General features: G+C 52.1%; 1 protein-coding gene across 2 annotated transcripts in view; it reads left to right on the forward strand.

The window, feature by feature from the left end:
• Window positions 1-811: 811 nt before the first annotated feature.
• The window catches only part of NBAS (NBAS subunit of NRZ tethering complex), a 212,954-nt gene continuing 188,901 nt past the window's right edge, over window positions 812-24,864 (forward strand). The window contains exons 1-12 of one of the 2 annotated variants that reach the window (XM_074195083.1): window positions 812-919; window positions 995-1,049; window positions 1,502-1,538; window positions 1,735-1,812; window positions 1,968-2,015; window positions 2,102-2,145; window positions 3,883-4,016; window positions 4,985-5,118; window positions 5,213-5,311; window positions 16,121-16,259; window positions 17,750-17,818; window positions 22,128-22,256. In XM_074195083.1, coding sequence (XP_074051184.1) covers window positions 812-919; window positions 995-1,049; window positions 1,502-1,538; window positions 1,735-1,812; window positions 1,968-2,015; window positions 2,102-2,145; window positions 3,883-4,016; window positions 4,985-5,118; window positions 5,213-5,311; window positions 16,121-16,259; window positions 17,750-17,818; window positions 22,128-22,256 — 1,074 coding nt within the window. Of the gene's footprint in view, window positions 920-994; window positions 1,050-1,501; window positions 1,539-1,734; window positions 1,813-1,967; window positions 2,016-2,101; window positions 2,146-3,882; window positions 4,017-4,984; window positions 5,119-5,212; window positions 5,312-16,120; window positions 16,260-17,749; window positions 17,819-22,127; window positions 22,257-23,587; window positions 24,255-24,864 lie in introns of those variants that run through there. The other variant, XM_074195079.1, reaches the window with a different exon arrangement.

The raw sequence follows: 24,864 nt of genomic DNA on the forward strand, positions 1-24,864 counted from the left end.
GTTAGGACTGACTCCTTTCTGCCCAGGCCTGGGGCGCCCAACCTCCGAACCCCTTGGGGCAACAGACCCCTTTGACTTTCTTACTTTGACTTGGGGGAAGAATGAAGAAAAGACCACGGGACCTCAACTGAAATCCAGTCACAGCAAAGTCAAGGCTTGAAACCAGAACCCGTGCTTGGCCCTAATAGGCATCTGGTTAGCAAAGCGTCTTTTGGTGGACTGCTTTTTTCTGACTTTTAATAGAACTTTTAGATTTGGGAAATGATATCACACCTTGCTTTATTGAATTCCTTTTTTTAAAAAATAAATTATTTTCCCAATTACAAGTAAAGATAGTTTTTAATATTCATTTTTGTAAAGTTTTCTCCCTGCCCTCCTCTCCTCCCGGGCCTTGAGAGAGCGAGTTATGTGCTATGGGACACAGACACAGACACAGACACACAGAGACACGCATACACACACACACACCCACCCACCCACCCACCCATATTTCCATCTTATTGCGGCCATGAAGGCAGACCCAGGCGGCCTCCCCTCCCCCCCCCAGATGTGTCCCGGGGGTTCCCTCGCTCGCAGACTGGAGCTGGGGGGCCCTGGGGGACGTGTGGCCCCGGGCCCACTTGGTGAAGTCTCGCGGGGCCGCGGCCAAGCCGGGGTTCGCCCCGGGCTCCCTGGGTGCGCCGGCCGGGGGTCCCCGCTCCGGGGGCCGGGCCGAGCCCACTGCGGGGGGGCCTCCCGGGGGCGGGGCGTCCAGAGCGGAGCCGGGGGCGGGGCCGCGTGACGTCACGGCGCAGGCCCCGCCCCCGCCAGCATGGCCGCCGCCGCGCCGGCCGCGGGCCCCGGGCCCCCCAGCGAGGAGGAGAACGTGCTGTACGACCTGCTGGTCACCGCGGAGTGGCCGCCCGAGGCCGAGGCGCAGGTCAGCGGGGCCGCGGGGGCGGGCGGGGGCCGGTGGGGGAGGGGAGGGCCGCGGTGACGCCCCCTTGTCTCGCAGCCTCGGGGCAGCGCCGGGCCCGGAGCCGCCTTCGTCCTCAGCCGCGCGGTCACAGGTGAGGCCCCCCCCCCCCCCCGCGGGGGCCCCGGGGCGCCGTGTCCTGTCCTGTCCCCCGGGGCGGGCGGGGCCGGGGGCGGGGCCGGAGCAGGGGGCGGGGCGGGGCCGGAGCAGGGCCGGGGCGGGGCCGGAGCAGGGGGCGGGGCGGGGGCGGGGCGGGGCCGGAGCAGGGGCGGGGCGGGCCGGAGCAGGGGCGGGGCCTGAGCAGGGGGCGGGGCGGGGCCGGAGCAGGGCCGGGGCGGGGCCGGAGCAGGGGCGGGGCGGGGGCGGGGCCGGAGCAGGGGGCGGGGCCGGAGCAGGGGCGGGGCGGGGCCGGAGCGGGGCGGGGCGGGGCCGGAGCAGGGGCGGGGCGGGGCCGGAGCGGGGCGGGGCCGGAGCGGGGCGGGGCCGGAGCAGGGGCGGGGCGGGGGCGGGGCGGGGCGGCTCAGCCTCTGCTCTCCCCTCCCCCAGGTCCACTGCACTTCCTCCGCCGCCACATTGGCTACAGGTGAGCCAGGAGGGAGGGCGGGGGGCATACGTGTGGAGGGGGTGTGCGGGGGGGCGTGCGTGCGGGGGCGTGTGCCGCGCGTGCGGGGGCGTGCTGCAGGGGGTGTGCCTGCGTGCGGGGCGTGCGGGGGCGTGTGCGTGCGTGCGGGGGCGTGCGGGGGCGTGGTGCCGCGCCCCCTGACGCCCCCTCCCCGCAGCCGCGCCCCGTTCCTGCTCCCTGAGGGCCTGGCGCGCCTGCGGGCCAAGCAGCTGGGCTGGCAGCTGGCGCTGGCGGGGTGAGTCGGGCCCCGGGGGTCAGCCTGGCCGGAGGGCGGGGGCTGGGGGTCCCGAGCAGGGGGGGGGCGGGGGGACCCTGCAGGCCCGGGGGGCCGGGGGGCAGGGGGCGCCCCGCCCCGCCCCCTCACCCCCCCACGCGCCCCTGCGCCCCCAGGAACGGCAAGCTGCTGGCCGCTGTGCAGGACCAGTGCGTGGAGGTCAGGTGAGCCGCGGCCCGGGGCAGGAGCCGGGAGGAGGGGCCGGGCCGGGCCGGGGTCTCACGCTGCCCTCCCTTTGTCTGCGGCCCAGGTCGGCGAGGGACGACTTCACCTCGGTGATCGGCAGGTGCCCAGGTAGGAGCCGCCCGCCGCCTGCTGCCCGCCGCCCGCCACCCACTGCCCACCGCCCGCCGCCCGCTGCCCGCCGCCCACTGCCCACCGCTCGCCGCTCGCTGCCCGCCGCGCTGGCCCCCACCGGGTGCGTCGTTCCCCTCGGCCCAGACCCAGGCCCAGGGCGCCCCAGGAGCCCAGCCCGGGCCTGCCTCCCCCTGGCCCCTGCACCAGGCAGCCCCTTGTTTGGGCCGGGGGTCCTGGGCTTTCCCTGTTTGTTGGGGGGCCCCGGGGGAGGGGATGGCAGGGCGGCTGGTACGAAGAGCCACAGGGGAGGACTCGGGGACCGGCGGCGATCCTGGCGAGGCTCCCCACGGCGATGTCGGGGCCACACCCCGGCTGGGGAGACCCAACTGAGAAGCGCCTGGGACCGGACTCTGATGGATGGGCCGTGCCCGCACCCCCGGGCACAGCTTTCATCGAGTCCCAGATCGTGATGAGCCGCCCACAGAGGAACACGCGGTGTGGAGAGTCGTCGCCTGGCCGGCTCCGTGGCTCCAACCCTTCCTCCCCCTCGTGATTTGGGCTGAGGTGCTCCCTCTGTGATCCTGTTTCCTCTGCAAAGTGGGAAGAGCACCCCTGTGTACAGGGGTGCTGGGGGGGTCTGCACCCAAGGCCCAAGACTGTCACAGAAAAGGACCCCTCTGTGGAAGCCTGTAGAACTCGGCAGCGGGTCAAGCCAGGAAGGCCCCATTGTGTGGCCCCGTCGCTCCCCTGCCCTATCATGAGGCTCCGTTGTGCCTCTGCTGCCACCCATCATCTTTCCCTTCCAGGGATGTGTGGGCATCCGCTGGGGGTCACCCCTTTCCCTCCCTGCCTCCCCCTCCCCAGCACGGCATAGGCTCCTTCCGGACTGCTGGGCTTCTCCATCTCCTCGGCCAGAATCCAGCCGGGCAGGGGCTTCTTCCTTACCGACTGGTCACTTGATCACTACTGACCAAGTATTGGGTGGCCGTCCACTGGGATCAGGCTGCTCACTCAGACATGGGGATCGCATGGTTTTCTGAGGGATTCCCACTCCTGGGGCTGGTGCTGATGAGGCTGGGCTCACCTAGAGACCCCCAATTATAGTGGGGATTCAGCCCATACAGACAGGGGACCTTCTCTCTCTGGGTCTCATTGGTCCTCAGTGACCACTGGATCTCTACACATGGGGCTGGTTCTTGGAGGTGACATGTATTTAATATCTATGTTGTGCGCAGCCCTCCAGGGGCAGTCCTGTCCCCAAAGGGTTCCACATTGCATTGTGAAGAGAAGAAGCAGGTACCCTCTGCTCCAGCCCATAGCATCACTCAACAATGAGAATAGTCGATCCCTTTCCTCATCTATTTCCAGCTCCCCCAGTCCAGAGCTCAGGCGCCACATTTCCCTTCTCCCTTTGTCCATGCCCAGCGCTCTGGAGTTCGTCCTGGTCTGGTGCAGCCACCCCCTCTCTTTCAGTGGCAGCCTTTGGTGTGGGAGGAAGCTTTGGGCCCCAGGTGGTTTGTTTGGGGCCCTGGCTTCTTTCTCACTGCCTTCTCTGGCAGCCTTTGCCTTGCTTTTGTGTGTTGGGAGGGTTTGGAGGGGCATTTTCAGGGTTACCCAGCCTGTGATCTCAACCTTTGCCTCTCAGTCATAGCTCTCTGGAAGTAGGTTGGGGCTCAAGCTCAGGATGAGGGGTGACTTCCTGCCTGTCAATCTGTGCCTCTTCTTTCTTGGTAGTTCCCAAGGACCCCAGCCCTCAGTGGAGACGGGTGGCGTGGAGCTACGACTGCACGCTGCTGGCCTATGCTGAGAGCACGGGCACCGTGAGGGTGTTTGACCTCATGGGCAGTGAGCTCTTCTTCATCCCTTCGGTAAGGCGCCAAGCCCTTATTAGGGGCAGATGTGTGGTCTGGGGAGAACAGAGCAAGGAGGGGCTGACCAAGCCTGCCTCACACATGGCCTGTGGACCTGGGGCCAGTTGGCTCCAAGGGTGAGGTCAGTGTGGACTCAGAACCCAAGAGGTGCCACTTCAGTGATGTGAGGAGGGGGAGAGCACCAAGGACAGAATGGGGGTGGTGAGACTACAGTGTGCTGGGCACATGGACAGGAAGAGGTGGGCGCTGATCTGAATGTGGCTGCAGGTGCGGCCTGGGAGTGCCAGGCTTGGCTGTCCTTGGATTTGCATCTGTGAGGCCACAAGCCCTTCTCTAGAGTGGCGAGGGGTGGTCAGGACCATTGTTCCGATGCCAAGGCCAAGCAGGCACAAATGCAAAGGGAGGCTGCATACAGAGATCAGGTCACCATGCAGTATCAGACTAGGATTAGAACCCAGGACCCCGACTCCACTGTCTATGCTCTTTCCATGGCATCCTTTGATGCAGGGGAGCCTGCCACCTTCTCTGAACAGGGTCTTGTTGTGTGTTGGATCGTATCTGGTGGAGGTCCAGGGTGTGAGATTTTCCTCAGCTTGATGACATTCCCTTGACCTTGTGAAGCTAGGGACTGAAGGAGGGAACCAGGAAGGGCCCACTAGGCCTGACGATCTGCCCTCCTGGAGACTTGGGTCTGGGGGCAGGGGCAGCTTCTCTGGAGGGACCAGAAACTCCCCGAGGGTGGGCCCCAAACCCTGTGGATAGCTGTGGTCGTTCTTGTTCTCAGGGTAGACTGAGGGTGTCCTTGACACCTGAGGGGAGATGAGAGTCTGGGTGGTGCCCTTGCTTCCTCATCTGCCCTCAGGTTGTGCCTGGCCCAGTCTGGTTGTCCTTGGTCCTGGCCTTCAGGAGGCTGGGGGCCCCCCGAGGCAGCTCTAAGACATTGGCTCTTGTGTTCTCCTCTGCAGGCATCTAGTTTTCCACGTGATCTCAGCTATGCTGTGGCAGGGTTGGTGTTTCTGGAATACAAGGCGAGTGCGCAGTGGTCAGCAGAGCTCCTGGTCATTAATTACCGGGGAGAACTGAGGAGCTACCTCGTCAGGTAAAGGCGGATGCTGGGTCTTGCCCGGTCCCCCTTGGGCATGTGCAGCTTGTCTGGCCTTGCATAACTTCCTCTTCTTTCCTGTTCTGTTCAGTGTTGGCACCAATCAGAGCTACCAGGAGAGTCACAGCTTTAGCTTCAGCAGCCACTATCCCCATGGAGTCAGCACCGCCATCTACCATCCGGGCCACAGGTGAGTGACTGGGCGGTCCAGGCTAAGCAGGGGTGTGACCCCTCCCGATGGGAGTGCTTCCCGGAGGCCTCCCCTCCTCAGCCGGAGGACTGGGGTGACAAGCAGATAGGACTTTGAGAATGAAAACTTGGCTTTTTTACAGATCTGAGGGGGGAAATGCTGGCTGGTTTGGTTTTGTAACAGCTAATTTGTCTGAAAGTGGGAAGGTGCTGCTTTGAGGAGGGGTGGTCTGCCAGCAAGGGGGAATGACTCCACGCCTGGAAGGTTAGATGCTAGGTAGAGGAGGATTAGAGGCAGCAGTGGCTCAGTTCCTTCCTCCCCTTCAGGGTCCTTCACTTGACCCCGACTGGAGTAGGGTGAGCCCCCGTCCACGTGTCAGACCTGGGGAGGAGGCTTATCCTTAGTCATCCTACAGACCGTTTCTGGTCCTCAGAGGGTCCACCCAACCTGCATGCTGCCGGTGTCTGCCTGCCAGATTTGATAAGGTGGCCTAGAGGAATGGGGAGGACATCCTTGGGGTTTCTTTACTTTCCATGCTTCCCTTGGTTTCCTTGGTCTGGGGGCGGGGTTGGACCTGGGAACTCATGTGAGAGCTGGCAGGAGCAGGGACTTGGAAGTGATCCACCAGTGTTGTGTGACAACTAGAACAGAAGGAGCTCGGCGAGGCGTTGGGAGGTGGTGGGTCTATTTGGGGAAGAGAATAAGAGGCCTGTGCTGAGTTGGAAGTCTACTCATAAATTTGAATAATGACATTGCGTGTGCCAGAAAAACAGTTCGCAGGTTTTCCTTAAATCCAAACGTATGTCTTTTAATTATAAAACAACCACGTTATCTTGGGATGGGAAAACCATGCTGGGCTCCTCTTCAAGTCTGGTGGACTCTTACAAGGAGGGCGGCCTTTTGAATGTTGGTCTTAGCATTTCACATCTTGTATTTTTTATGCATGACTTCCCACTAATTCTCAAATTTGAATTTTGTGACTCGAGTGTGAATAGGCTAATCTGGCTTTGAGATGTTATTGGCATGTCAGGGAGGAGAACCGGCCTGTCAGGTACAGAATTGCCTCTGAGTGGAGGCAGTATTCCTAACTTCAAGCCATAGTCTCCATGGCAGTAGTATCTGTGCTCAGGGAAAGCATCTTTTGTCTGGTGTTCTGTGGGTGTGATTCTAAAGGACTCCCACTTTTTCGAGCCTGCTACTGTTTGCTCTGAGGGGAAGGTAAGAATTATATCCTGTATTCTAGCATCTAGACTGATAGGGACTGGAGGGTCTTGAGTTCGAACCTTCTGTGGGCAGCTAAGCCTGCTGGCTCAAGAGGACTTTCATTGGAGCAGCTTCTAGCTCCCTGCAAGTGGGAGGAAAATATGATTTCTTATTCTTTCTTTTGACTTGAAAATGGTCCTTCACCTCAGTAGTTTTTTTGGAGTAGGGTGTAGGTCCTTGCAACTATGATGAACTGCAACCATTGTGGCCTGACTCATCAGACCTTTCAACATTTTAAATTATGTTTTTCTCATAACTGGTTTTATGCTCTCCAAGAGGAGATTTTTCTGTTGTTCCAACTGATCCAAGAGACTGTTCCAAAACCATTGCTTTTTTTTTTTTTTTTTGCACTTTGTCAGAGTGTATTGTTTAATTCCTAGGAAGGACTTTTCAAGTTTTTGATCATCGAATGAGAAGGATGGAAAATATGTAATTCAGGAAAAGTAGAGAAACAAAGTCTCTCGAATGTTGATGAAAATGAAGTATTTTAATGTGTAACAAAATACTTTCTCTTGTACAACTGGGGGTCTGTTGAAGCACATGAGGATGGATATCTTTAAATTGACCTATAGATGGGATTCATTCTGTCTTGATTAACTTGAGGGAATGGAATGAAGGATTTTGAAATCCATTATTAGAACAAAATGTGTTGAGGGAGTATGGTTTCCTATTTGTGACTTAGGAGAAGCAGCAGAATTAATTGGGAAGTGAAGCAGGTCCAGCATGTGTGCTTTTCTATCTTGTCATCCTTTGAAGATGATCAGTGGTGGAACTATTTTTGGACCAGTCTTTGGAGCTTGTCGTCAAGGAACTGTTGCTCAATTCTTTCATCTGTGAAGTGAGTGAGGGAGAAGAGCACATTGATCTTGAAAGGCCCTTCCAGTTGGACAGCTCCCGATCGCTTTCTGACCTCGAGCCCATTCCTGAGCTCTAATTTCTGGAGAAAAAGTCAGAGACGAGGAATGGAATATAGAGTTCTGTTCAGTAGTCTAAGTGTCAGTGCTGGTCCTAGAGGACCGTGCCTCCTCCCCCCCTTCTCAAATTCTTCAGGACTTGTGCTGGTGGGGTCTCTCCCATAGTCTGATATTCCATAGACCTTGCAAACCCTTCTCTGAGCGATAGATGAAGAAACTGAGGCTCAGGGAAAAAGAGTGGATCATTGATTGTCAATGAGCTTAGGCGGAGCTGGGACATGTGCTGAGATTTTTTAACTCCTACTCTGGTGGTTCCAAGGCTATTTGCTGCTGTGGGTGCTCCCCGTCTGAGGCAGATCTGAGACCCTTAATGGTTTCGTCTGAGGCAGATCTGGGACCCTTAATGGTTTTTCATTCTGCCCAATTCTTGGTCATGGTTTTCAATAAGTCTTCTAGGGAGGGATCTGCCTCTAAGAATGGCAATAACAAAGATTTATGTGATACTTTTAATTTTGCAAAGCCTTTCCCATCCATTGTCATACTGAGGTTTTCTTGGGATCCCAGATGTCCTAGCGAAGGGGGAAGTCCTGCCTCTGACCATGTAGCTGATTTTGCTAAATGAGCTGACCCAGGTTGTCCAAGGCTGCCATGACTCTATAGCTCCTTGGAAGTGAAGCAGGCAGAGAAGGCAAGTTGAAAGCCCAGACTCTCCCTTAATTATGGGGTGTCTCCTCCCTGGGTTCTTGTGTTCAGAATGGATGGTCCTTGGGCAACCTGGTTCTCTCAACAGTTTGTCATTCCCACAGGGGAAGAGAAGGACCCAGGGAAGAGAAGTGAGCCAGTTATACATGAAGAAGTCATCCCCGAGGTGCAGGGACTCTATGTTGCAGGAGATGGCCGGGGGGGGGGTCAGTCCAGGTGGGCTCTGCAGCTCCTAGAGGAGTTAGAAGGCCTGTAAAAATCCCACAGTCCAGTGAGAGTGGGCATTTCAGGCAAGGGGAATGGGTCTGTGTAGACTATGCCAAGAGAATGTTTCCTGCCTATGTAATAATTTTTTTATTTTTCTCTTGTCCTTGCAGAGTAGGTTTAAAATTTTTCAAAATATTTTTTATTTTCGTATTATTTAATTTCCCATTATACTTTTACCTCTCCCCCTACTGGTGAGTCATCTTTTATAATGAAATTTGAAGCAAGAAGAAAAAAAATTACCCAGTTCGGCAGCATACTAGGAAGTCTGACTCCTACAGGGTGACTCAATTCCTCCCACTGGGGTGGTTGTTAAGACAGGTACTCTGGTGGGGGTGGGCTCACAGGGCAGCTGGAGGGGCTTTCGCAGCCTTGACTCCGAGTTTACCCCAAAGATTGCTCTTTCTTTGCCTCTTTGGTCATCGTCTTCATGAGTGTTGCTCTCATGGTGGGCTGGAGGTGGAGGCTGGAGCCCGAAAGGTCAGCACCAGGACAGGGCCCAGCCCCACAGTGGGTGTGATGATTGTCATGGCGATGGCAAGAAGCACTCTGGATTTGGAAGTTGACCTCGCCTTGGTCTCTTCCATCTGGGTGACCCCGCTGTGGACCGTTCTTCACGCAGTAGGTGATCCAAGTGAAGATGATCTGTCCCCATGGGGAGTGGACGAGCTGGGGACAAGAGCTCTGAGAGGACCACTGGCCTTGCCACATGGAGGTCTCCCAGTGCCTCTGCCAGGCAGGGGACTTCACTTGTCCTTATCTCTGTTTCATCCCTGGGAAAGTAGAGGGTCACTGAGATTTGGGGACCAAACCTTGAGCCTGGGCCTTGGATGAAGACCCTGAGGTTGAGGAGCAGGATTTTGATGGTCTGGCCCCAGGATTGTAGAGACCTCGAAGGGTGTCCCATCATTTGAGCTCCATTGAGGGGGAGTGATCTTCTGAGGGTGACAGCTGAACCCAGACCCTTGACCTCTAGACGGTCTTGCCTCAGCGGGGCTCTGCTGAAGGTAAGGCAGGCGTCCTTTGCCTGAAGCAAAGTGACCTTCAGGGGCCCAAAGCTGAATCAGGACAGGTCTTGGGCACTTGTGCCAGGACAGACTCTTCCAGTATGGCCTCAGGTGGTCATAGACTGCAGAGAAGTGGACTTGTGGATCTGGTGGGGCCTCAGGCGCCTCCTCTTTTCGTTGTCTTGGAGCAGGCTTTTAGGGAAGCCCTGACCAGGATCCCTTGGTGCGGGGGTCCAGCCTCCTCAGGGTCCTTGGAACCTGACAGGAGAGATAGAGTCGGCGAAATGAGTTGAGTCAACACAGGGGTAAAGGCAGGAGCAGGTTGACTGTCAGCTGCTTGGATTTATTTTGATAGTCTCAGAATCATGTATGTTTCAAGAAAGCTAAGGTTATTTCCTTGGTTACAAAAGTGTACAATTTTCATCATTAATCATATAGTTCATATGGTTACAAGTTTGATCATGTAGTGGTTACAAGTGTGATTATCAATCTTGTAGTTAATTTTCTTGTTCCTGCTCAGACTGTGATGACCTCAACCTGCCTGTTGCCTAGTTTGTTGCTGCATAGTAAAGTTATTAATGAAGCAGAACTTTCCTGATAATACTCTTTGATATAATTCGTTTAATGGAATGCTTCTATGTTTTTGTACCGCACATGTAATGTTTTCGATATGCTCCCTTGACAACCTATAGTGAAGACAGTTATGTTTGTCCACCTGTCCGTTGACTCCTTCAATAACTAATTTTCCTTTCAGCCCTTGTTGGTAGATGCTGTGGTTTCTATGACTTCTTATTCTTTCCCAATAAAGTAAGGCTGTTAGAGTTCACATATCAGTCACCTATACTAACTATTCTCTCACCATCTTTATCATATATTCCTGTGTATGATAAGGGGGGCAAAACTGTTAATTTCCCTGGAATTCTATCTGATCCATCTTGTATCTGTTTTCCCCTGTCTATATATTCTGACATCTCCCTGGAACTCCCAGTGCTGTATTTTCCAAAGATTTCATAATGTTGAAGCCTTTTGTATGCCTCAGGGAGAGGCAGTCCTATTAAATTTAGACAGAGTTCACAATCTGTTTTATTCAAGGAATTTTTCTGAAATCCTTCCTTTACAGTCATTCCACTATCAAGGTGAGTAAATATTGCAATCAATAATAAACCTATAAATATGGGTATGCATGGAATCCCTATATATATTGAAGAAGGAAATGTTCTTCCATCAGGCAGTGTGACTGCCTTGAGTCTTCTTGCTGTGACTGTCAGACAGCTTAGAGACCCTGGCTCCCAACACCTTGGGGCAGGAAAGCTTGCAGAGCAAGCATGAACAGCCTGTCCAGAGGAGGGAGCCCCCAAACCCAGCTTGGGCAAGGCCCTCCTGGCAGAGCCCACTGGCCTGGCCCATCTCCTGGCCTCTTAGAATGGGCCTGATGGTGCTTCCAGTCTGAGCTCTGGGGTGCCTCTACTGATGCTACCCTCAGGAGACCACCTTGTGGGATGAGTTTATCATTTTGCAGAACTTCTGTGTAAATGGGGTGTTCACTGCTAGAACAGTGGGGGCAGAGCTGATTTTCTTCTCATCCCCTACTAACCCCACCCCCCCTGCCACTGTCTGGCACACAGCCATTTAGTAAAGGCTTATTCAGTGACATTTCATGCCTCCGTCCTCAACAGGGCACCCAGAAAGGCCGACCGCCAATGGGGGATAAAGGGGAGGCTTTCTGCTGAAGCCTGGCCCCCACTCTCCTGATGGGATGCATAGTGGTAGCCAAGGTCATACTGTGGCATTAATTCTACACCTGTGGCTTGCTAGGGACCCCTGCTTCCCGAGCTGTCACCTTGTCGGATGCCACCAGATGGCACCTTCTGCAAACACTTGTTAAGCTAAACAGGAAAAGTTTCTTTAGACTCAGATCCCATCTGGGGTCACCTTGAATGTTCTGCCCTTCTCCATGTGACCCTGAGGCCTCAGGCCCTCATCCTCCTGGGTCTCACATTGTTGTTCGGAGTGGTCTTATCATTTGGTAGTGATGAGAGCTGGCATCCTATGGTGCGGTGAGGTTGGCAAAGCGCTCCCCAGGTAGCTCCCCAGCTCATTCATTGGTCAATGTCACACTGATGAGGAAGTTGAGTCACAACCTGGACCCCTCCCCCTACCTCCCCTCCCCCTGCCCACTGTTGGTAGGCCCTGGAAGAAGGGGATTGTGCATAGTAGCATGCTTGGTGCAGTTTAAAGGGGGAACCTTGCTTGACTTGGGGGGGGGATGATGACCCCCTCCTTTTGGTTGGAGACTTCCTTCTAAATCAGCGCTTTCCTCATAACTAGCTCTTGGTCCTTTCATCCCATGTATTGCAGGGGCACATTTGCTCTTGGAAAAGCTAGGTAGTGCAGTGGATAGAGCACCAACCCTGGAGTCAGGAGGACCTGAGTTCAAATCCAGTGTCAGATGCATAATATTTACCTAGCTGTGTGACCTTGGGCAAGTCACTTAACCCCATCACCTTGCCAAAAAAAAAGAATGAAGAAAAGACTTGGGATGAAATTCTGAAATATGCATCTGCCTGCCCAGTTTGATTCTAATGTGTCCAATGAATTTCCCTCCCCCCCGTGAATTTTGATTTTTTTCCCTAGATTTTCATATGCCCATGGAAAATCATCCTAAAGTCCAACTATTTGGATTGACCAGACCCTTGTGCATTTTGGGGCTCTGTGGAAGGAGGGGTCGTCGTGGTGGCCGACTGCCTTCTGGGCCCTGGCCATGAGAAGATGAGCCTTGGTTCAGATCACTTTGAGAAACCAAGCCCCATTCAGCCTTTCTCTTGTCTCTCCAAGTCAAGTCTGTTCTTGGGATCGGGGCCTTTGTTGGTCTCCCCTCCGTGGAGGTGAGCAGGTGTGCCTCTTGGGACTCTTGCCTTTTTTTAAAGTTGTTGATTCTGAATGAAAAATCAGCCCCCTGATTTCAGCCATCCAGTCCTTGAGATGGAAGGGAGCTCTGGGCAGAGCTCTTCCTCCCCAGCTCAGAGGGTGAATTCCACAGCTCCCCAGGGTGCTCACTACCTGCCATTGGTTCCATTACTGCCTTGGCCTGTTTTCATTCTTGGAATGTTTCCAGCTATTGACTCTGGTATTTCCTTCAACAGACCAAGACCATTCCTCTTAAAAAAGAAAGTTTTTTTTTTAACATTGAGAACTTAATTGAACAGAAAAGGGAGATTATATAAGAAATTGGAAATGTCTTTTGTGTTTGTTTTTTAAGAAATATATTTTGCATGTAGAAAATCTTAAGATAATGAAAAAATTGCCTTCTTGGCAGTCTTTCTATATTTTTCTTTTGTGTAAATTTAAAGATTTTTATTGGCCTTTTTTGGGGGTATATATTCATCACTGTCTACTAAACTACCTCCTCTCTTTTTGTTGAAACTCTCCCTTTCAAACAGTGAGTGGTAAAGCAAAACAAATAATCCCCTGGTCCCATCAGGGGACACCTCCCTTGTTCTGCACTTCCAGTACCCTTCTCTTCCCTAGGTGGTGGTGGGTGGGATGCATCATCATTCTCTGCCTTGGTCCCGGGGCCGAGGGCTTGGCTGCCTGCCGTGGTCATCTCTCAAAGGCTTGTCCTGTGCCTGCTCTTTCCCCTCTGTGTTAGGTGATGGGGGCTCTTGATGGTTTTCAGATTGTCTCAAGTGCAACCACTTGCCGTGGCATTCTGATGCCCATTGCTTTGCCACTCTCCGGGTCATGGGTACTTGTTTTGTTTGCAGGTCCTTCCTCTGACAAAAGTGTCCGGCCTTCCCTAGGATCCTTCCTTCCCCTGGCTGCCTGGCCTCACTCGGGCCTCAGGCCAGCACCCGAATCCTTGCTGCTGATGGGAAGTGGAGTTGAGGGACCCCGACTAACCCCTTCTGGTCCTGCAGTTGGGGCCCCACCCATGCCAGACCCTGTGAAGAGGCGTCGCTTCTCTCTGGCCAGCTTCACCTTGGAACTGCTTTTATCCACATTTCTCTTAGAGTGATTTCAGACCTTTTCCATAAGGATGGTTTTCGTGTCTTCATTTGAAATGCTTTATATCCAGTGATTACTTATCAGATGGCCCTTGTTCTTTGGTCTGGATCCTTTCATTGTGTGTCTTGTATAGCTGACCTTTATCAGAGAAATTTGCTGCACACATTTGTTAGTCTTTTTTTTTTTTAGGTTTTTTGCAAGGCAAACGGGGTTAAGTGGCTTGTCCAAGGCCACACAGCTAGGTAATTAAGTGTCTGAGATTGGATTTGAGCCCAGGTACTCCTGACTCCAGGGCTGGTGCTTTATCCACTGCGCCACCTAGCCTCCCCTTGTTAGTCTTTCTCATAGGATCCAAGCTGCATTTATTTTGTTTGTATAAAAACGATCATAATTGTCCACAATCATCTGGTACTTGGAGAGTGGAGACTCTCCCCCTTGTTCAGCCGGGGAAGGTTGCTTCTTTCTTTCTTCTCAGATCTTTTTAAAATCACTGTTTATTGACCTTTCATTGGAGCATCTTTTATATATGGTGGAGGATGCTGTTCTGGACCAAAGGGCCACCTGATGGCTTTCTGTGTCTTCAACAGCGTTGGGCCTGTGGGGAGTTGGGTGAACACTGAACCGCTCTCTGCGGTCATTCCTGCCTCTGTCTATATCTCTTTCCCCTTTTAAAACTTCATCTCTTCCCCGGGTCACTGGTTCTTCTTCTTAATCAGCTTGCTGCTCTGTGGCCTGGTTTCCATGCTCCAGCCCATCAGATGGCAGGCGGTCTGTCTCTGGTTTCCTTCCTCAGCCTTGTCCTCATCCTCACGCCACAGTATCTCCCTCTCTCATGCTCTTAACTGGATCCTCTCAGGTCTCTTCTTTCTCCCTGGGAAGTGATACCTGGCACAGTTTTCTCCTTGGTGGCGTAATGCCTTTGATTGATGAGGCCATAGGCATTGTTCCCAGGGTGCTCTGCTCCTTGATTGTCTTCTGTCAACGGTTCCTAACTTTTAGGGATGCGTCCTCTTCAGGGGCTACTTCTAGGAGCAATTACTGCTTTGTTGGACATTGTGAAGCTGTGTCAGTGGAACTCGAAACTGTCTGTTGAAGCTGGAAGTTAAAAGCCGGCCATTCACGAGGGATTGTCCAGCACCATGCGCCCTGTGTTCCATCATCTTTCTAACTTGTGTGAACAGCGGGGAGAGCATGCTCACCGTATAGTTGGGGTGCTTTATTCTGATGGCCGATAGAGGGGCCCCTTCCTCTGGTCGTGTATCAGTCGCTCACCCTTCAGCACATGGCGGGGCTGACCATCCCAGGAAGCCTTGTTTTTTTTTTTTAAATTAATTTTTATTAAAGATATTATTTGAGTTTTACAATTTTTCCCCCAATCTTACTTCCCTCCCCCCACCCCTCCACGGAAAGCAATCTGTCAGTCTTTACTTTGTTTCCATGTTGTACCTTGATCCAAATTGGGTGTGATGAGAGATAAATCATATCCTTAGAGAAGTCTAAGAGGTAACAAGATCAGCCAATAAGATATCTGTGTTTTTCTAAATTGAAGGGAATAGTCCTTGCACTTTGTTCAAACTCCACAGCTCCTTATCTGGATACAGATGGCACTCTCCTTTGCAGACAGCCCAAAATTGCTCCCGATTTTTGCACTGATGGAATGAGCGGGTCCTTCAAGGTTGAACATCACTCCCATGTTGCTGTTAGGGTGTACAGTGTTTTTCTGGTTCTGCTCATCTCACTCAGCATCAGTTCATGCAAATCCCTCCAGGCTTCCCTGAATTCCCATCCCTCCTGGTTTGTAATAGAACAATAGTGTTCCATGACATACATATACCACAGTTTGCTAAGGCATTCCCCAGTTGAAGGACATTTACTTGATTTCCAATTCTTTGCCACAACAAACAGGGCTGCTATAAATATTTTTGTACAAGTCATATTTTTACCCTTTTTCATCATCTCTTCAGGGTATAGCTCCAGTAGTGGTATTGCTGGGTCAAAGGGTATGCACATTTTTGTTGCTCTTTGGGCATAGTTCCAAATAGCTCTCCAGAAGGGTTGGATGAGTTCACAGCTCCACCAACAGTGTAATAGTGTCCCAGATTTCCCACAACCCTTTCAACAATGATCATTATCCTTTCTGGTAATGTTGGCCAATCTGAGAGGTGTGAGGGGGTACCTCAGAGAAGCTTTAATTTGCATTTCTCTAATAATGATTTGGAGCATTTTTTCATATGGCTATGGATTGCTTTGATTTCCTCATCTGTAAATTGCCTTTGCATATCCTTTGACCATTTGTCAATTGGGTAATGCTTTTTGTTTTAGAATCATGACTCAGTTCTCTGTATATTTTAGAAATGAGTCCTTTGTCAGAATCATTAGTTGTAAAGATTGAGGAAAGCTTGTTTTTCATTGTTCTCTTGGTCTGAGGGTGAGAAAGCCCTGTTCTGTATATAGATGATGGATGTCCTGTGTTCTTCCATGTAGGAGCTGTTATCTGGCCAGTGCTAGACATTTGGGGGAGGGGAAGGGAGCCCCCTCCCATTGCCCCCTGCGGTGCAGTCTGTGGCCTTAGTGGGGGGGGAGTGCCGGGCTAGTTGAATTTTCTGAAATGGATCATTGCCCACCTCTAAAGGTTGTTTCTCCTTTTCATCCAGGCTTTTGCTGGTGGGTGGCTGCGAAACTGGTGAGGAGGGCACCTCGAAAGCCCGGGGCTGTGGACTCTCTGCTTGGAGGGTCTTGTCTGGATCACCCTATTACAAGCTGGTTAGCAGCAGTGGCGATGGCCTTGCCGTGGTGAGTCACAGCAGTGGGAACCCCCACCCCCAGGGGTCATCTTGTCACCCATCAGCTGGAATCAAAGGTGGCTGCAGAAACAATAAGGCTTGTTGATTGGGGGAGTTTATCACTTGTTCCTTATTTATGGGTGACTGTCAGCAGCCTAATCCCCCAACTTTAGGAAGAGGAAGATCAGACAAGCTAATGGAAAAAAGTGGGAGGTCTCTGTGCTGGGGGGCCAGGGGGTGTCACCCTGCTGGGGCTGCAGCGCCCTGGGCCTGGCACTCCCCACAGCTTCCTCCCCACAACACCAAACTCCCCACAAGAACCCCCAGGTCGCTGATCCAGGTTGAGGAAGTGCTCCATGGCCACAATTAGATACCTGTTGGGTGGCATCTGTGTGCTGGGGAGGGGGCACCACCCACCGTTGGTAGGGCCAGCCCATGTCCTCTTCTGCAGTCTCTCTTATCTACCCTTTGCTTCCTTTACCAGCCTCAGGGAAGCCCTTGGGTTTGCCCGCAGAGGTGTGTGCTAGTGCAGCTTGGGCCTTTGAGCATTGTGGACGTTTTCTAAGAAAAAAATGCCCCTGGGCTTCCAGAGGAATGGAAGTTGGTGTGTGAGTGTGGGCTGTAAAGATGTCTTCTTGCACCCTTGGTCCTCCCCCTCCCTCCCTTCCAGACTGCCCTCCAGCATGTTCCAGAGCCTAGTCCTCCTCATGGAGCCACTCACCCATGAGGAATCCCAAGCATTTCCAAGTCTTCTCTCTGTCATTGGAGTGTCAGGTTCCCAAGGACAAGGACTTTTCTAGGGGTGATGGCTGAAATTTAGGGGAGCTTCAGAAATAGCTCTCTGGAACCTCTCTGGAGGCTGGGGAAGCCTCCATCAGATTCATGAGGAAACTAAGGCAGACAAACTCAGTGACTTGCCACGTCTTAAAACTGGTGAGTGTCAGAGACTGGATTTGAATTCAGGTCTTCCTAGACTTTGGACCAGCTCCTGAGCTGCCCCCCCCCCCTGTAAATTGAACAGATCCTAAAGGAGTAACTGGTACTGGTTGGGGTGAGGCTTCAGGAGTTGAAAGAGCCCCCTCCCCAAGCCAGCCCCACCCCCTTCTGCCCAGAGACTTCCTGAGAGACCATTCGCAGTGAGGAAGCACATGAGCCATGCCAGGTGTGCTAAGTGTTGGGTGTTCGGAGCAGGTCAAGGGCAGCCCCCACCCTCGAGGAGCTCATAGTCTAAGCGGAGATCTGGTCTGGATGGAGGAGGAATGGGGGACAGCTGGCCATGATCTTTAGCCAAGATTGGGGAGGGTGGGAGAGGCCGCCTAGGAAGGGAGGCCACGCACAACCCTCATCGCCCAGTGGGTCTGGCTTCCCCAGAGCCTTCTGGGACAAGTCAGAGTTGTGAGTGGGGGCATGTCTTGTGACAGGACCCATGTGCCCAGGGAGTGGTGGTCACCCAGCCTCCCACTGTCATTGCCCTCTGTAATTTCTGCTCTTACTTTTTAGGCTCCAAAGAGGCTTGGACTGTTGAGGATTTTTAATATGAAGCTTTACAGCCGACAAGGACAAGAGCAGGTGAGGCACGTGACCTGATGAAGGGCATGTTCTTTTGGGAGAAAGCTCTGCATTTGACCTTGACATATCAGGGGTCTTCTGGGGAGGCAGGCCCATTACAGTCACCCCTGTCCTTGTTCTCTGAGCTGTGGCCCCTGGGCCGAGTGTGCTGGTACCGCTCACAGGGCACTGCCGAGGAGGAGGCAGAGGCATGGTCCCTAGTGGGGGCAGCTTCTTCCCCTGTGCTGGGGCTAGTCCATTGTTTCTTTCACAGCCTAACTTCCTTCCCAAACTAGCAAGTGTCTGTTGTCTTTTCCCTTATGTCTGCCCTGCTCTGGCCTCCTCCATACTTAGAGCTGGTGCCATGAGAGTGCCAGGGCTTCCTGGCAGAGACCCTCCCTGGGCTCAGGCCTCTTGGCAGGCTCCTTCTCATTCCTGGACTCCAAGGAACAAGCCTTAGTCACCAGGAAATGCCTTGTTCAGCCTCAGAAATGTTCAGAGACTGTCCACTAATCCCTGAGGGACTGGGATATATCTGGGGAGGGGGTCCTGGATCACATCGTGAATGATCATCCCCCTGGTAGATCCTCAGGGCACTGGGACGACATCACTGTGGTCATTGTGTGCTTCTGGGACAGCCAGACATTGGGGTTCAGCCCCTAAGGAGTTTCCTACAGTCCCTTTCTCATTGTAGATAAGTTCTTTATAGAGAAGAAGGAGCCTCTTGAGGGTAGGGAGCAAGTTTTACCCCATCTCTGTGTCCCTATTGCCCAATCTGGGGCCCCTCAGCTCCATGGAAGACTTTTTTTTTTTAACAAGGCAAATGGGGTTAAGTGGCTTGCCCAAGGCCACACAGCTAGGTAGTTATTAAGTGTTTGAGGCTGGATTTGAACTCAGGTACAACTGACTCCAGGACCAGTGCTCTATCCACTGTGCCACCTAGCTGCCCCCAGAAGACATTATTGCAGGGGTGGTTTCCCCCTTTTTCAGAGGAGGAAATGGCAGTTCAGAGATGAGATGTGTTATCAGAGGTCAGTCCCATGGGCAGCTGTGGAAGTGTGGAGCCAGCTTGGGGCCTGGACCTCTAGAGCCTCCAGGGCTGCACTTGTGTCCCTTCAATCAGGCTGGGGACACCTGATCCTTGCCTGGGGAGCCACGGACCTGGGACAAGTCCCAGAAGTCTAGACCTGGCTGTCATCTGCAGAGAACAGTCAGCGAGGGGGGGAAGAGAGGGGAGGAAGGTGGCTCAGTCTAAGAGAGGGGCCATGTCCAGCGAGGGGACAATGTGGCAGTTACCCTGTCTCAGTCAGAGGTGAAGTGACCCATCTGTGATCTGTGGCCTTTCAGCCATTTAGTAATGGTGATCCCAGGAGAGGGAGGTGGAGGAGAGCTTCAGTCAGGGCGGGTGGGGGCTGTGGGGCAGGGATATGGGGGTCACAGTTGGCAGCCAGCTCTTCAGACCTAGGCTTTGTGTGGAAGAGGACTGAGTTGATTTTCTTTATTGAATCTAGACCTTAATTCTCCTTTTTTTACTTGCTGTGAGTTCTTAGCCAGCTCCTCAACCATAAAGGGATGAAAACTGGAAAATTGGCACATATTTAGAAAGAATTAAAGAAACACCCTGATGCAGGAAATAGCAGGCCTAGGCTTAGAGTCAGGAAGACTCGGCTTCCTCAGTTTAAATCCAGCCTCAGACCCTTCCTGGCTGGGTGACCCTTGGCAAGTCACTCCACCTGTTTGCCTCAGTGTCCTCACCTATGAAACTAGATGGAAAGGAAATGGCGAGCCCCTCCAGAAAACTCTCTGGGACCATGTAGAGTCTGCCCAACTGAAAAATGACCCGGCAGTTCCAACAACAAAGGAAATGCCCAGATACATTTTAAACCAGAGTGAATATTGCTTCAGATTGAGCTCTGCTTCAATTTCCCTGCTTTTCAAGTACAAAATTCAGATGCAGAAGCAAAGAGGAGGATGGTTATTATTCACTTTCCTTACAAATGCAAATGCAATTTGAGGAATTATTGTTTAAATGTGGCTGGTTCCTCTTGATTGTGTTTTGTGGGAGATTGAAGAATCCATTTCCTCCCATTGCCTGGCAGGCCTGTCATTGTGCTTGAAGGTTTGCTGGGGGCTTGGGGTGCATCTGGGGCTGCTGTTTCCTGTCTAGCAGGTCCCCCCTCTCCCCCTCCTCTTGGGATGCTAGTCTCTGTGGACAGAAGTGGAATGGTGGGGAGAGGACCTGTGCTTACCTTTAGGGGCACAGCCTCCAGAGGCAGGGGAGCATGTCTTTGGGCTTGTCAGACCCCTCCAGAAGATTGTGTCCTTTCTTAGCACAGTTTAATTCCAACCTGGATAAGCTGAAGAGGGTCCAGAGGAGGCAACCAGGATGGTAAAGAGCCTCTTGGCCTCTTGGCCCAGTCTTCTGAACATGGGCTGGATAAACTGGGCTGGCCAAGAGTGATGGCTGCATTCAAGGGCTGCAAAGGCAGTCCAGTGAAAGAGGGATTGGCTTTGGTCTCTTTGGTCCCTGAGGGGAGAACCAGAAGGTGGGGGTGGGGGTGGGATGGGAATGGAGATTGTGAGACTTAACACTGGATTTATCTTAAACTTTCTTTTTAAAAATATAGTTGTTTTAATCAACTAAGATTTGCCTTTTCATCCTCTTATCCCAATTCCTACCCCACATGAGATTACAAGAAAAACAAACTTTTGATTAGCCCATCTGAACAGATTTTCACATTGGCCTTGTCTGGTGGGTCTGGGAGGTATGAGCCTGGGGTCTCCTCCCCTAGGGTGCTGCCCTGACCACTCCCTAGTATTCACAGTCCTCTCTGTCACTGACTTTAAGAATTGTCCTAGGAGAATCTGCTCTGGGACATTTTCTATATATCTTTTTGGAGGAGAGTTTTAGAGATGCCCTGTAACACTTCACCAGCTTGGCTCTGTTCATCCTCAGCTTTCAAATGATAACAGTCATCACTTAACATTTTAGTTAAAAAGAAGCGTCCTTCCCCACTCATTCCTAAAGCTTATACTTTCAAAAGCTTTTTACTTTTTCTTTTTTTTTGAAGCAGAGATATGAAAGAAAAATGTAAATTTTTATGAAGTAAGCATGGTATTCATTCAGATTGTTTTTTTTTTCCTTTGGGTTTGGATGGCACTGTCCATAACAGGTCTCTGAGAGTTGTCCGAGCTCTCTGAACTGCTCAGAGGAGCTGCATCCATAATAGTTGGTCAACTCACCATGCTGTTGTTAATGTGGACATTGTTCTCCTGGTTCTGCTCCCCTTGCTCAGCATCAGTTCCTGTAATTTGTCCCATGCTTCTCCAGAGTTGGGCCACTCCCAGTTTCTTATAGAATAATAGTATTCTATAACATTCATTCACCATAACTTGTTCAGCCATTTCCCAGTGGATGGGCATCCCCCTCAAATTCCAGTTCTTTGCCACTGCTACAATTCAAAAAGAGCTGCTATAATTATTTTTGAACATGTTGGACTTTTCCCATTTATTATGATTTCTTCTGCTATAGGCCTGGTGTGGGTATTGCTGGGTCAAAGGGTATGATCAACTTTAGTGCAGAGCTTTTTTCTTAAACCAGCCTGGGGATCGGGAATGAGCTGCCCAGACCCCTAATCTTCAATTCTGTCCATCTCTTAAGCCCAGACTTTAAATGAACACCATCATTTGGTTGTGTAGGTGGAAGTGTCTCCAAAAAGATCAAATTAGGTTTAGACCTCAGGGAGCTGACAGTCTGTCAGTAAATAACTTCTGGCACTTGGGAAGGGTGTACACAGAATGGGGGCTGTAGCCTGGCTTGGGTCATTATTCGTGGATGAAGCATCAAGGGTCATGGCTTTTTGACTTTTTGAAGTTACTGAACCAAGCTTAGATGAGAAGAACCTTAAATGACGTTTTATTTGTGGCTCACAGGGTGCCCTTAATAGTATAGACTTCCCCACTCTTAGGCCCGAGTAGCCCTGGCAAGACAGTATGACTGTGGGAGGGGGTGATCTGTGCACGTGGAGGGCAGGGGATGCCCCTATCATGGGAACGGTGCCTCCTGTCAGTCTTGGCATGGGTGTCTAAAGCTCTGAGCCAGAGATTCAGTTGGTGTTTAATAAATAGTTGTTGAATGGTGATGTGTCCTGGAACAAAGAAGGGTAGTGACTCATTGAGGACAGAAGCTCCCATTTTTCTGAGTTCCCAGGACACCCATGAAGCCTCCATGAGGTGGATAGAGATGGCTAGAAAATAGGAAAAGTGGAGGTATAGCTGCCAGCCCTGAACTTTCCTTGACCCAATCTTTGTCCCTTCCACTCTTGGCCAGGATGGGGTCTACAAGATGAGCCTCTCTCCTGATGGGACCATCCTAGCCGCCATACACTTCTCAGGAAAATTGAGTTTCTGGAACATCCCATCTCTCAAACTGCAGAGGGAGTGGCGTCAAGAGGAGCAGGTAGCTGTCTTTCCTGTGATTCCTCACTGGCCCTTTCCTCTTGGGCTAAGTGTGAATGGTGCAGAACTCCTGTGTCTCTAACTGAGATGGTCAGCCCAAGCTTTTCCTCATCTAAGACCAACGGACCTGGCTTTTCTGGAAATATCGAATGGAGAGTTAGGATTCAGAGCAGGTCAGAGACCCTGGTTTAGAAAAGGGGCTGGCTTCTGCCCGAGAGGAAAGAGGGCTGTCCTGTGGGAAAAAGATGGAAGCTGATGTATGGCTATAGACACAGAAGCCAGAGGCCTGGCTGTGACCCCCAGGATTGTTGGGGGAGGGAAGGAGATAGAGATGAGGAGAGAGTGTGTCCTGGGCATGAATGGGAGACAGTCGGTGCAGGGTGGGAAGCAGTGATGGGGGTGTGACAGAGATCAAATCCCTGGGATTAATGGCCTGGAGTGGGGAAGAATTTGAGGCAGCAGCCCCCCTCCCCCCTCTTCCGCAGCAGGTCTAAAATGGTGGGGACCTGTTAAGGTGGGACAGCGGCAAGGAGAGAAGGCACAGGATGGGATGGAGCTGTGGGAGGGAAAGTGACCAGAACCCAGATGTGGGGACGGGGTGGGGTGGGGTGGGGTGAGAGGGCCTCGATCACCCTGGGGTTGGGAGCTGATGGTCTGGGAGGAGGAACAAGGAGTGGGGAGATGATGAATTATGTTTCAGATAGCTAGAGTCTGAAAGGCAGTTGGAGATGAGGCTTTGGAGGTCAACGTCAGTATAGAGATGGTCACCAAATCCATGGTGTCACTAAGTGAAGTAGTAATGAGAGAGAAGAGGGCCCAGGGCGAGCCCCATGGGATATCTGTGGTTGGAGGACGAGCTCTGGAGAAGGATCCAGCAGAAGAGAAGGGACATTCAGACAGGCGGGGGAGAATTGGGAGAGAGAGTGTATTGAGGAGGGTAGGGTGACCCATAATGTCTAAGTCCGTAGAGAGGTCAAGGAGAAAAAGCCATTGGATGTGGCAACTAAGACATCCTTGGTCACTTTGGAGAGAACAGTGTGACTGGAATGATAAAATCAGAAGTTGGAAGAGAGAATGGAGGTGAGTGTAGATGGCCTTTTGGAAGGGCTTTTTCAAAATGGGAGACATGTTTGTAGGCAGGAGAGGGGGAGATTCAAGATAAGTGATAGAATAGTGAAGCAGTCTGTTGGAGGAGACAGGATGGAAAGGAATCATCTGAGCAGGTGGAGGGATTCACTTCGGTCAGGAGTTAGGCCACCTGTGAGACGGTGGTGAAGGTGGGGAGGGGCAGAAGATGCCTGAGTGGTGGGAGATGAGGAAGAAGGGAGGAAAGGGAACTCATGGTGAATGACCTTGGTTTTTTTTTTTCCCTATAAAGTATGAGAGGTTTTGGGGAGGGGGGAGTCATGGGAGGTTTGAGGATGAATGAAAAGAAATCGAAGAGCCTCAGGAGAGAGTGGGAACGTTGGTGAGGGAGGTAGAGGAGGCTTTCCTAGCAATAGAGAGGACCTTGATGAACTTCTGTAGCTCAATTTGTAGTGATCCAGGCAGAGTGGGTTGCATGGTCATCTCTGCCTTTGTGCATCACCATGTGTGTAGGAGTAAAGGCAGGAGCCCTCCGAGGTTGGGGTTTGACTGGCATAAGCAGCAATATGGTGAGGGGACCGGGGCTTCAGGAAAGGAGGGCAATGAAGATTTGGATTGCTTCCCTTGGTGTTGAGTTGGAAAGAAGAGGACTGAGTGACTAGCGTAGGGGAAATGACCCAGGAGAGAATCAAGGGGTTAAGAGAGTGAAGTCACAATGCAGACAAAGAAGGGGAGGGAGAGAGTTGAAAAACCAATCATTGATGTTCTGATAAGGGGACTTCAGAATTTTGAACAAGGAGCTGGTACATTTGTGGGTGATGGCAAGATCCTATCTTTGTATGTGGCTGAGGCTGGGTGGAGGAGTAGCTCACAAGAGGTGACTTTGAGGACCGGAGTGGTTTGGGTGTTTGAGGTAGGATTGATGTGTATGTAGAGCCCCTAGGATGAGGACAGGAGTTGGGGAGCAGGTTTCAGTCTTGTTGAGGAAGGGAGGGGAGTGACCTGGAGGGCAGTGGCTACCAGGATTCTATGGGGTGGGAGCTATGAAGCACATAAACCTCAAAGGAAGAGAGGTACCTGAATAAAGGAAGAAAGGAAGAGTCTGGAAGGGACTTTGGGGAGCAAGGACATTAGGGATCAAGGAGTATCCCAACTCTCTAACCTTGATCAACGAGGCAAGGACAGTGAGTAAAGGAATAGCCAGTCCTGGAGAGGGAGACCAGGGACGTTATGGTGTCATCAAGGGGAGCAGGTTTCACTAAGAGCTGGGAGATGGAGGGAGGGTGAGAGGGAAAGATTTCAGTTCTATTATGATACCCACGGCGGGGATTTTTAACTGTGTAGTGTACCAAAAAAATTCATCAGGACTTGTGACATCCTTTTGTCCTCTTCTGCCACCGGGTGTACATGTTAATGTAGCATTTGTATGAATTTTAAAGAGGAGGGTTTGGTCAAGAGTGAAAAGTTCCAAGTAAGTCAGACTGACAGGAGAAAGACCACATAGCCACCCTAAGGCAGAGGAG

Source organism: Macrotis lagotis, chromosome 1 (genome assembly GCF_037893015.1).
Source record: "Macrotis lagotis isolate mMagLag1 chromosome 1, bilby.v1.9.chrom.fasta, whole genome shotgun sequence".
Taxonomy (NCBI): Eukaryota; Metazoa; Chordata; class Mammalia; order Peramelemorphia; family Peramelidae; genus Macrotis; species Macrotis lagotis.